Source organism: Hyaena hyaena, unplaced genomic scaffold (assembly GCF_003009895.1).
Source record: "Hyaena hyaena isolate Hyena2069 unplaced genomic scaffold, ASM300989v1 scaffold_141, whole genome shotgun sequence".
NCBI classification, from domain to species: Eukaryota; Metazoa; Chordata; class Mammalia; order Carnivora; family Hyaenidae; genus Hyaena; species Hyaena hyaena.
The window spans coordinates 2,154,228-2,166,713 of record NW_024080773.1 but is presented as its reverse complement, the minus strand read 5'-3'; the positions used below and the strand labels follow the sequence as shown (position 1 = coordinate 2,166,713).

General features: G+C 47.1%; 1 protein-coding gene across 4 annotated transcripts in view; it reads left to right on the top strand.

The window, feature by feature from the left end:
* SGMS1 (sphingomyelin synthase 1) overlaps positions 1-11,877 on the top strand; it is a 262,857-nt gene extending 250,980 nt beyond the window's left edge. For all 4 annotated transcript variants that reach the window (XM_039238521.1, XM_039238522.1, XM_039238523.1 and 1 more), the window contains 3 exons: positions 7,254-7,407; positions 10,231-10,397; positions 11,117-11,877. In XM_039238521.1, the coding sequence (XP_039094452.1) occupies positions 7,254-7,407; positions 10,231-10,397; positions 11,117-11,296 (501 nt within the window). In that variant the 3' untranslated portion in view covers positions 11,297-11,877. The remainder of the gene's footprint in view (positions 1-7,253; positions 7,408-10,230; positions 10,398-11,116) is intronic.
* Positions 11,878-12,486: the final 609 nt, after the last annotated feature.

Below are 12,486 nucleotides of genomic sequence, written 5' to 3'. Positions count from 1 at the left end.
AACTGGTGTAGGAATGAGAGGGAGAACGAAGCACAGGTGGCCACACGTTGGTGATTGATGAGTCTGCGTGAAGAGCCTGTGGCTCTTCATCAGACACACGACTGATTTCTGCCTAAGCGGCTCGACTTAGGGGTTTTTGATTTTACAGTGATACAGAAAATGCATTTTCCACTTACATTTTCAACTCACCATGGGTTTATCAGGGCGAAGCAGAGTTGAGGAAGATCTGTACTCTCCTTTAGATTTAGAGATTTTCCTAACAAACATCTGAAGGAGTTTTTTTTTAATGTTTGTTTATTTATTTATTTATTTATTTATTTATTTTTACAAATAGTTTATTGTCAAATTAGTTTCCACATAACACCCAGTGCTCATCCCCACGAGTGCCCTCCTCCATGCCCATCCCCCTTCCCCCCACATCCATCAGTTCTCAGTTTTTGTCAGCATTCAAGAGTCTCTCGTGGTTTGCCTCTCTCCCTTTCCCCCACCATTTCCCCCCTTCTTCTCCCCCTTGTTCCTCCGTCAAGTTCCTCCTAATCCTCCTATACGTGCAAACATGATATTTGTCTGAAGGAGTTTTCTTATAAGGTTTTGCTTTGTGCACAGGTAGGGCTAAAGGATCTCCCAACATAAAAGCAAATGTAATTTTGTTAAAGGGTAATCAGTGCCTTGCTGAAATACTGGATTTATTTAATGTAACAAATAAGAAAATGGGGAATCTGAAACCAACCTTTATTTAAGACTTTATGAGCTTTGATAAGTCTCCTTACTAGGGGCCGTGAAAAAAACACGGAAGTTATTACAGGGAGGAAGGGAGGCTGGTTGGGCATTTAGTGTTTTTTTGATAATTAAAGAAACCGTGCCCCCACAAAATTAAAAAAAAAAAAAACCTAGTATCAGAATGGATGGATACATTTGATAATGGAGAGGTGCAGAGAGATCCTTTAGAACCTAATGGAGAGAAACATCTTTTTAGAAGTTGCCTAAGTAGTAAGAGGGCTCATAGTGAGATCTCTCCACTTCAGATCAGATGAGGTAGATGCGATATTTGTGGGTGAAAGAAAGCATGAGGAGGAAGGGTTCAGAAAAGTGCCTTGTGACTAGGGCCGAGAGTCCGTGAGGGCCGCGTGGACAACCACCCGATCTCGCCAGCTGGTGCTGGTGTGGAGTTCTCTCCGAAGGACTTGGTCATTGCCATGCTGCCTGAAGCTCAGACGCACTTTGCAGTGGAGCAGGCACATGTAGCCCAGCTCCCCTCACTTTGGTCGGCAGGGGCCGCAGGTGAAGAAATGTCATTCTTGCCAGCTGCCAGACAAGAGAACGCTGAGGCTACATTGGGCAGAGCTTTCGTCCACAGCCCCCCGCACACTTGACCCTGAGCCAGGACTCATTGCTCCGGTGCAGGCAGACTCAGAGACATTGGAGCACCCCTCCAGCACTGCATGGCACAGTCCAGGGCCAGGAAAGTTAAGGGCAGATGGAAAACACCTTGTTTGAGAAGGCGGAAAACGTGCCCTTGGTTTGTGAAAGATTTCCATGAGAACAACTTTTATAGAAAGGGGGAAGCTTGATTTAAATGGGGGGAAAAACCCCACTTCTGGAAAGTGGATCTTCAGCGAGTACTCTTGTGTACCTGCATGGAAATGGTGTGTGTAAAGTGGGCTGGATGCAGTGAAGACAAAAGGCAAGTACACTAGACCGTGCGCCAACCAGATGATGGTGAACAGCTTATCATCAGAGCGCTGTGTGACTCAGCACTGAAAAGAAACTTGGGGACACCTGCTTTTTAATAGCCAGAAGCCCACTGCTCTTAACTGGACTAGGTTAGTCTGCGTCACGAAGAAGCCCTTCCTGCCTCCTTGTGCTCGCGGTTTCTTCCTGTGCCTTGTTATTGCTTAAGCGATTTGGCCAGTCTGCTTAATTTCCTACCCATTTATCAGATGCTGAAGAAAATTGCTTTATTTTTACTAAAAACTCACTTTTCTGTATCCCTAGGAGAACTTGATTCACAGAGTGAACTGCTACAACTTTGTAGCGTCTCCTGAGAAAGTGATCGTGTGAATGTCCCCCAAATACGTCCGCTTTCAGAAATGAACATTCACAAGCCTGCTGTTGTGGGGCGGGGGTTACTCTTCCAGAGACAGTGGGGTGAGCACAGTTCATGCTGTTTCTTGCCGACTGCAAGTAAGAAACACCAGACAGAACGTTCACAGCAGCTGTTCGAGGGCGCTGAAGGATGGTAGCAGGCAGATTGGGGAAGAAACTAAAATAAAGAAGTACGAGAGATAAGACCAGAGTTCCTGTTATTTCTTCTTTATGCTCTTCCCCTGCATTGGAAGGCAGCTGAGGTCTCAACAACTGCAGACTTCCAAGAGAATTCCTCTCTTTCTAGCCCGAGGGGCAGGAGTAGAAGTCCCTTTGGGACAGAGACTGGGAGAAATCCCACCGGCTTCCCTCAAAACCCTATTAACATGTAGTTTGTACATTCTAGATGTTTTTTGTGCATGCCTTTAAAAAACATGGTCAATTATTCCAAATGTTTTGTTTTTTCCTCAACAAGAGACCGTGTTTATGATATAAACTTACTACACAGGCATCATAAACTGATTTTGTTCATAATTTATACAACAGTCATAGCCTGGGTCAGTGCGTTTCAATCACTGTACTGTGAGTCCAGCCAGTCACCTCAGATTCTGGTTCAGTAGGTCCGAGAATCATTTATAGGGACTCCCGATGCTGCCAGTAGGTGCCTGCCTGGGCTTTGAGTAGCAAGCGAGCCGTTATTTAATAACAATTCCTGATTAGCTTATTTCCACTGTGTTCCTTTTATAAATACTATTATATTGGGATATTTCTACCTAAAGCTTTGATTCCCGTTTGGCATCATTTTTTTGCGGTAGACTCTGTGACTCAGGGTCAACAAGTCACAGGCAATGCGGTTTGGATTGCTGGTCAGTATCGATGATGATTTTTGCAGGGGAATTTTGCTGATTGTAATAACGCTATTGCTCCCTTAGCAATAGGAAGTTGAAGAAGTTGAGGTTTAGACAGGCCCAGTTGTAGTAACGCTATTGCTCCCCAAGCGAGAGGAAGTTGAGGAAGTTGAGGGTTAGACGGGTCTGGCCGCCTCGGGTCACCAGCCAAGTGGAAGAGCCCGGCCTGCCCGCCCACCCCCGGCCAGCTGCCATTACTCTGCTAACTTAATACAGGAGCAACGAGCTCCTGTAAATGTCAGTTGGTATGTTTGTTTCACAGTCTCCATGCCACCCGCTGGTCTTGTCCTTTGTTCTCTGGTACATTTTCTCTCCTACGTTGGTCTTATTTACTTGATTTATGTGTTCCGTGTCCATGAAGAAGTTGTAAACTGGTTTCTGCTCCAGTTGTTTTGCAACATGTCTTTTACTTTGTTTGCTTTATTTTAAAAATCATAATTAAAAATTTTTATGTAGCCATAACCATCTCTCTTCCTTGCCTGTTTCCCACTAAGCTTGAAGAGAGTGCCCCTCCCAGAGGTTTGACAGTCATGGAAAGAGATTTTTTTAAAAGAAAGACTAGATGTTTCAATGGCACTTATAAGAAATGCAGCATTAATTTTCGGCTATTTTTTTCTCAGTGCTGTGTTTACATGGTAATTTCTCCCTCCTCCCCACGTGTACAGGTTCCCCACAAATGTTTTCATGCTAAAATGGGAAGGCAAATTATGGGGTGGTGGTGCCTGAGAATAGGATTTCTAGTTTAAAAAACAATTTTTGGAAAGATGGTCTGAAATAAAATAAAATGAAAAGCTACCCAGGCTTTTTTTACCGTAATTTTCTTCTTTACATTATCCATTGTTATGATAGAACTGGACCCAACTTTCAATTTAAATCTTTTGAAAAATTTCTATCATGTTTATTACATACGTGCAATTTAAAAAAGCAAAGGAGCACCTGAATGAATGGCTCAGTTGGTTAAGCGTCTGGCTTCAGCTCAGGTCATGATCTCACAGTTCATGAGTTCCAGCCCCGTGTCAGGCTCTCTGCTGACAGCTTGGAGCCTGGAGCCTGCTTTGGATTCTGTGTCTCCCTCTTTCTGCCCATCCCTCAAACTCTCTCTCTTTCCAAAAATAAACATTTAAAAAATGTGTTGTTTTTTTTTTTTTAATTTTATTTCTAGGAGAGAGAGAGACAGCGTGAGCAGGGGAGGGTCAGAGAGAGAGGGAGATACAGACTCTGAAATAGGCCCCAGGCTCTGAGCTGGCAGTCAGCACAGAGCCCGACGCGGGGCTCGAATCCACAAACCGTGAGATCATGACCTAAGCGAAAGCCGGATGCTTAACCGACTAAGCCACCCAGGCGCCCCTAAAAAATGTTTTTAAACAAACGGTTCTACACAACTTTCATGACACATAGTAGCCACTGCCACCCCACCCTGCCCCGAGTTCTGACCCAACCTCAGCCCACGGTCCTAACTGCTTTCAACAATTTTAACTAAATCTGGTGGTGCTTTCCTTCATACTTTTTACTTTTTACAGATTTTGTGTGTGTGTGTGTTACCCTGTAAGGGTCATGGCAGTTCCATTTCTGTTTTTCTGATGGAAATCCTATTATTGACCTCCTACCGGGAAGGATCAGAGGGAGGGTCCTCACTGCCCCAGCCCCCTCCCCTGGCATGAGTTCTGTACCTCCCACCCCCCGTGGGCGGTCTTGCTTCCCGTCCCCTCTTCCCGGTCTGTTCTGATTTAACTCCACACTCCGTGCTCACATTATTAGCTTGTAAGTGCTCTTTGTGGCCAGCTCATGTCGTTTCCTATAATTACTCTTCTGCACAATATTTTGTTTCCTGGAGGGTTAGTGATTGCCTTGCCTTTTGCTTTCCTAGTGTTGTGTGTGCACGCCCACCCCCCTATGGTGTCACCTCCCCACGGAAGACCCACTGCACAGCTCACCATCCAGGCTCACAGCCCCTCGGCAGATCCAGGCTCACAGCCCCTCAGCTCTGCCTTCACTGACATCTTAGCAAATCCCATCTGTTTTTTTCCAGCTGCCTCTGCTTTACAAATCATATCCTCTCTAGTTCTCTGAAGAGTATGTAGGTGATAAATACTGTGAAATCTTGTGGAAATGGCTTTAGTCTGTCCTATACTGTAGGGTTGCGTAGTAATATGGCTGGGCAGAGGGTGCTAAGCTGAAAATCATTTTCCCACAGAACTTGGAGGCATTTTTCTAAAGCCTTCTGTTTTCCAGGGTTGTCTTTGAAAGAGCCTGACTCTTAATCCTTTGTATGAAGCTTGTTTGTTTGTTTGTTCTATAAATACGTCATGACTTTAATTTTAATGTTTACTTATTTTTGAGACAGAAAGAGTGCGAGCTGGGGAGGAGTAGAGAGAAAAGGAGACACAGAATCCGAAGCAGGCTCCAGGCTCTGAGCTGTGAGCACAGAGCCCGACGTGGGGCTTGAACTCACTGCAAGGTCATGACCTGAGCTGAAGTCAGACACCCCAAGTATGAGGCTTGTCTTTGATCTCTGGAGGCGGTAGGGTCTCTTGCTAAGTCCTCACTCCCTGCCTGAAATCTCATGGTGCCAAGTCCTGTCTTATCGGTCAGTTTTCTTGTGTCGAACTACCCATTTGATGACCCGTTGAATTTGAAAATCCCATCTTCTCTGTGCGGTGTGTTCAACCCTGCAGTTTTAAACTAGAAATCTTGATACATTTTCTTAAAGGGAGATTGTAATAGACCATGTGTTTCCCGAAGCCTGGCATGTTATCAGTGAAATGTCGCAAAGGGTCACAGGGATGAATCTGGCTAACTAACCAGAATGTCACAGTGTGCTGGCAAGCTAAAATACAGACCAGCACACGTTTCGTTTGACAGAGCAAATAAAACCTGCAATGAGTGAGTTGTTTAAGCCTCTAATGATTGCAGCATGTAGCCCAGACTTGTATCAGAGACGGAGAGATTTTGCCATGAGAGTTTTTCACCCTTACTGAAAAGGAGGAACACACAGTTCCCCTGATGTCATTTTGGTAGATTGAAGGTACAACCAGTTCAGTCCCCTGTTTCAGTTGGGTTGCCGGAAACCCCGTCTGACTTCCTCGCTGTCCAGCATCAGCTAGGTCAGTAGATCTGTACTAGATAGTTTTCCAAAGTGGCTCTGGTAGTAAATCGATCAATTACTGTTTCTCTGTCAGTGTAATTTTACAAAGTGGGTAAGCATTTGCTGAACTGTGTTCCAGAAAGCACGAGCATGTCAGGGATGCCGGAACGTGGATGGGTGGGGATTTTACGTGTCTTGATCAAAGCTCATAAAACCAGAACATTCCTGTGTGCCTCCTCTCCTCACTCAGCACCCACACCCAGCGCTTCCATGACTCCATGTGGGCGGTTGATTCTGACGCTGCCATCCAGGAGAGAGCTCCGTGTCACGCTGACGGCCCCCCTCCCCCTTCAGACACCAGTGATGAGTGCAGGCTGTCACTTGTGCGTCTGACCACCCAGCAACGAATTGGGGGTCCTGTGACCCTCCCCAGCTTTGGTTAACTGCTAACAGTTGCTCCCAGAACTAAGGAAAACACCTTATTTACCAGAGACCCAGTGTATTGTAAGAGGATATAACTTAAGGTGGCCGGCTGGCAGGGGTGCACTGGGTGGGGTCTGGGAAGGGGCACAGAGCTCCCAGCCCCCCAATGTCTCTACTTTTTCATCAGCCTGGAAGCCTTCTGAACCTCCATCCTTGTGGATTTTTGTGGAGGCTTCATTCTGTAAGCAGGATTTTTTTTAATGTTTTTATTTATATTTGAGAGAGACCGAGCAGGGGAGGGTCAGAGAGGGGGAGACACAGAATCGGAAGCAGGCTCCAGGCTCCGAGTTGTCAGCATAGAGCCTGACTTGGGGCTCAAACCCACGAACCGTGAGATCATGACCTGAGCCATGACCTGATAACTGGCTGAGGCCACTGTAAGCAGGACTGATAGGCCACTGGCCATCGCATTATCTCTCCAGCCCTCTCCCCTCCTTGAAGGCCCAGCCTTCTGATCATCGGGTTGGCTTTCCTGGCATCCAACCTTCCGGGGCTTTCCTGGGGTCACCGCGTTAACGTGCCCTCAGGTGTGGGTGAAAGCGGCTGGTTATGAATAACCAAAGACGCGGAGAGCGAAGTCCAAGGCCCAGTATGTGTTTCTCGCTATCGCAAAGCCTCGCCCTGACCCTACGTGGGAATGGCGGCACTTTGGTGTGGACTGACCGTGAATCTTGTTTCTCCTTTCCCACCAGCTGTTTGGAGACTGGGAAGCCCAGGTGCGGAGAATAATGAAGCTCATCGCCGGCGGCGGCCTATCTATCACCGGCTCCCACAACATGTGCGGGGACTACCTGTACAGCGGCCACACGGTCATGCTTACGCTCACTTACTTATTTATCAAGGAGTGTAAGTCAAGGACAGCCCTCCGACAGCTCCTCGCCACGCCCAGATGCCGCAGGCCCCCAGTGTAGCACGTGGGGGGGTCGCTGCTCTTCCCCAGGGGTGACTCGTTTTCTCCAATGTCCGTGGAGCACTCGGGCTGCGTTATAGCTGCAGGAAGCCCCTGAGCCCAGCCCGGCAGGACGTGCTGTAGCCCATGTGTCCGTCTGTGTGCCTCACGCCGAGTGTGGGGGCTCAGCGAGGTGTCCGTGGGCTCAGGGACACTAAGTGATGCAGGCGCTGAATGGGAATGTCCTGTAAAATGTACTTAGGGGCCTGAGGGCTCAGGCGGTTAGGCATCCATTTCCTGATTTCAGCTCAGGTCATGGTCTCACAGTTTGTGGGTTCGAGCCCCACATCAGGCTCTGCACTGACAGCACCAAGCCTGCTTGAGATTCTCTCTCCATCTCGCTCGCTCTCTCTCCCTGTCAAAATAAATAAACTTTAGAAACAACTATCTAAAATATATTTTTAAACGTACTTAAAATATTTTATTATGGAACATACAAAAAATATTTAAGTATATACCCCTTTCCTCTGCTCAGATTTAATAGATCCTAGCATTTACTGTATCTGTTTCAGATAACCCTTTAAAAAGCAAATAAAATGGTAATATATGATGAAGGCCGTTCACGCCTTCCTTCCCATTTTCCTGTGTCACTTCCTAGCGTGTTTTAAGACTTGGCCTGTCGTGGTTTTGTGGTTTCTAAAGTTTCCATAAATGGTACGGTGTTGTATCTGGTCTTCCGCCCTTTATCCCCTCAGATTATTTGTGAGACATGAGGCTCTGGTTCATTTTACTTTTTTTCCTCCTGCTGGAAGACGCGGTGGCCCTTCGTGTTTTACTGGTGCACACAGCGCAGATGAGCGCTGTATAGGCGGTTTCCGTGCGGGCCTGGGAGTGGGGCCAGGCGCCGGTACCTCAGGGGAGGAAGGATCCGCACAGTGTGGTCTGCAGGGTCTGGGGTGAGCATGTGGCACCTTCTGAGTGAATTCTTACACTTTGTTAGTTTCACCCTTGTGCTGGCAGGGGACAGCCCAGTGGGCATGGAAGTGGGAGCCCCAGGGCCTGGGGTCACAGTCTGGGGACGCCCCCTGTTGGTTGCACTTTATTGGCAGTGAAGTCTTAACCTTGAAGGAAGCCCAGCCATGTTGGGAAACTCGGAGGACTCACTCACAGCCTCTGACTTTGAGTCCTGGTGCCGCCGCCAGCTCTGTGACCCCAGGGAAGACCTTAACCTTTGTAGGTCTTAGCTTCCTCATCTTTAGAGAGGCACTGATAGCCGCTCTATGGCTGAGGGACAGGATGTAAAAATTAACACGGATGACATGTTCAGACTCTAATAGGCACATGGAGAATGAATGGTAGCTGCTTGGCTGTGTTGTGAGGGTAGCAATACAGATTTTCCTGGGGATGGGATGGTGCCCCTGCCCTGACCACACCCCCCCCTTTGGTTTCTGATCCTGCTTCCTATTCAACTGCGGTTGTTTTTTCATAGCGTTTAACACCTTCTAACACAGTGTGAAATCTCCTTCTTTATTATAATTGTGTTGTCTCTCCTCTGTCTCAGGAAGGGATCTCCCTGAACAGAGGCAGGCTCTTTGTCCATTTCGCTTGTTGATCTCTGTAGCCAGAGCATTTCCTGTCCCACGCACAATAGTAGATGTTCAGTAAATATTGGTTAAACGAATGACTAGTTCTCACACGCCTTGAGAAGCCAATAAAAGTCTGAACTTTCTCCCCCTGGGTAGGGAGGATCCATCGCATTCAAATGACATTCTTAACATAAAATTTCAGACCCTCATCAGCCCATTCCTAGAGAATGCAAGGTAGGAAGGTCTGCAGGAATAGAGATTTTGATGCTACCCTCAGGGGGCTTACAAATCAAGGGACAGACGGGTGTTGATCTGACACTGCCCTGCCTTTGAATGCACTTGGACCAAAATTCCCAGGCACTTGATTCTTTATTTCTGTGTGAGAAATAGAATCTCAAAACTCTCAAAGACTCTCAGGTGTATAGTCGCAGAGCCTGGAAAGTAAATCAGACAGTTGTATCATTTATAATTGCCTAGTCTGTGTGTAAGGATCTATAGACCAAAAAGTATTGATTTTTGTTTGGAGCATTAACTCCACATTATTTATAAGTAAGTTGAATTAAATGTCCATGGACAAGGCTTTTTTTCATGATACATTATCCTCTCAGTTGTCCTTTTAAACTGTCTTTATGTGTGAATCAAGCAATAGACAAATGTAAATTATAATTGCTAATAGAGTCACTTCATAAAATAAGTTGCTTCCTTTTTTTTAACATTTGTTTGAGACAGTGTGAGCGGGGGAGGGGCAGAGAGAGGGAGAGACGATCTTTTTTTTTAATTATTGGGGGTTTTTTTTCTAATTTTTTTTAAACATTTATTCGTTTTCGAGAGACAGAAAACAGAGTGTGAGCAGGGGAGGGGCAGAGAGAGAGGGAGACACAGAATCCAAAGCAGGATCCAAGCTCTGAGCTGTCAGCACAGAGCCCAAGGCAGGGCTCAGACCCACAAACCATGAGATCGTGTCCTGAGCTGAAGTCGGACGCTTAACTGACTGAGCCACCCAGGTGCCCCAAGCTGCTTTCGTTCTAACCTTGATTACATATAAGCTAAAGCCCTTGGATTTGCAGCCCAGACGATCTGTTTCCAGAAGGAAGGATCAGAGTAACTGGTTTCACAAGCAGTAGGGGAGGCACGGTTGGGTGCCCTTTGTGGTACTTGAATAACGGGGCTGTTGTGAATTCCTCCTCTTTCCAGATTCCCCTCGACGACTGTGGTGGTACCACTGGATTTGCTGGCTCCTCAGCGTGGTTGGGATCTTCTGTATTCTCCTGGCGCATGACCACTACACTGTGGACGTGGTGGTGGCATATTACATCACCACGAGACTCTTCTGGTGGTACCACACTATGGCCAATCAGCAAGTGAGTTTTCCCCTTGTTGGGTTGTAGCTTCGACTCCTGGCCTGGCCGGTGCCCGGGGAGGCGGGGGGGGGGGGGGGGGGCACAGGGAACCCACCGATATCTTAGGTTTCTCTCCGAGAGGCCTAGGCAGCTAAGGTGACATCGTCTTTTGTAACACTGACCCACTTCAGAACAGGAAGTGAGCAAGAAACGTGTTAGTACAGTGACCGGGAGATGGCATTCTTCTGGAACAAGTGCTACCCTCCCCCTGCCCCTGATGAGTGCTTTCCAAGCTGTGCCCACCTGCTGCCTGATTGGCGCCCCCACTCCACCCCCCCGCCTCCACCCCCATTACACTGCCCGCCTTCTCCTGCCCTGGGCCCCTCAGCAGCCGGACCGTAACCGCCATCACTGAAGGGTAGCGGAGACACCAGCCGGGCCGCGCATTGACGCCCAAGGGCCCGGGTCGGCCCCGCGGTCTCCGTGCGCTCCGGAGCTGGGGGTTCTTTGCTCTCCTGCTCCAGGGGGCCTGGTGAGCACACGAGTGCGGAGCGGGGCGGGGCTATGCGTGTGCAACTGGGGTACGTGGCTGGACACGGGGCGGGCCTGGGGTCCTTTGGGAATTGTAATCGGGGACCTACGTCCCCCTCACGTGGAAGATCGTTAGAAAAGGATGCGCTTTGGTTCAGGGGCCTGCGAACCGCTCCCCCCGACCCGGTGTCCTCTCCTTGTCGCCGCAGGTGCTCAAAGAAGCCTCCCAGATGAACCTCCTGGCCAGGGTGTGGTGGTACAGGCCGTTTCAGTACTTCGAAAAGAACGTCCAGGGAATCGTACCTCGCTCCTACCACTGGCCCTTCCCCTGGCCCGCGCTCCACCTCGGCCGGCAAGTGAAGTACAGCCGCTTGGTGAGCGAGACATAACGGCCGCACCGCGGGGGGCCCCGAGGGCGCCTTCCAAGTGCCGAGGACTCCAGGGGAGCAGACGCCATCAACAGACACCTCCCGGCCCCATTACCTTTCAGCCGTTCCCTTGACTTAACCTTTTGAGTTACCTGGTCAGCACTGTGATCTTTCTTTCTCTCCAAAGGACCTGCGTTGGACAACAATAAAGAAAACGTCACCCATCACGCACTGTACACATTTCCTGTTCATCAGTCCGGGGTTCCGCATAACCTGGCGTCACCACGTTCCTTTGTATACGATGCAACAGCATAAATACAAGCTTTTATATCATCAGTTCTGGTCTTTCCAGTCACATCTGGAAAATAAAGCGTATTATTTTCTTGGGAAAACATACTTTTCATATCTCTTGCCCCAAAGATTGGGCTGTAAGCCATTTTCTAGCAAATGTCTCTATGAAGGTTTCTAAGCACCTGACTGGGGTTCGATTCTGAAATCTTTCTACCTGTTGCACCGCTATTCAAATAAAAAAATGACAGACACCGAAAGGTTTGGTAACTTTGGGTTTTGTAAAAATCAGCAGAGAGAGTGTGTCAAAAAGTGCAAAAAAAAAAAAGATTCTGTTATAAAGTGATTTTCTAAGTATTTCCTAACTTTATTTTTCAAAATGATGTTATGAAAACCAAATTTCAAGATTTTTACATGTCAGAAGAGAGTTAAAATTTAAAAATGCTTCTTGGGAGAGAAATTTGTCTATGTTTCTAGTGCCTTTCTTGTCTTGATTGTATGGTCCGTAGGCAATCTTAAATGTTTTTATTTAAAATAAAATACTCCATGAAAATATAAATGTATGTATACACTACTAAATTTTGCATTTATAGCTAAATTAAATCCAATGACTGCTTTATGGTTTTTAAATCGCTATGAATTAATGAGCGGGGGAGTTAATTAGAAAATCAGAGCCCTGTTCCCATATTGTGAGCAGGCAGCAATGACATGACCACTTACGTTATTTTATCGTCTTTTTGGTAGTGCGATTTTAACTATATAATGAAAACAGCCATGAACACTTTGTTTTTAAAAAGAGAGTTTTGAAAACGATCACTTAACTAAAACTTGAAAGCTATAAATTAGTTATCCATACTCTCATGACAATTTTGTTAGTGAACAACAAAACAGAGATCTATTTCTTTAAAAGATATTTGTGCAGA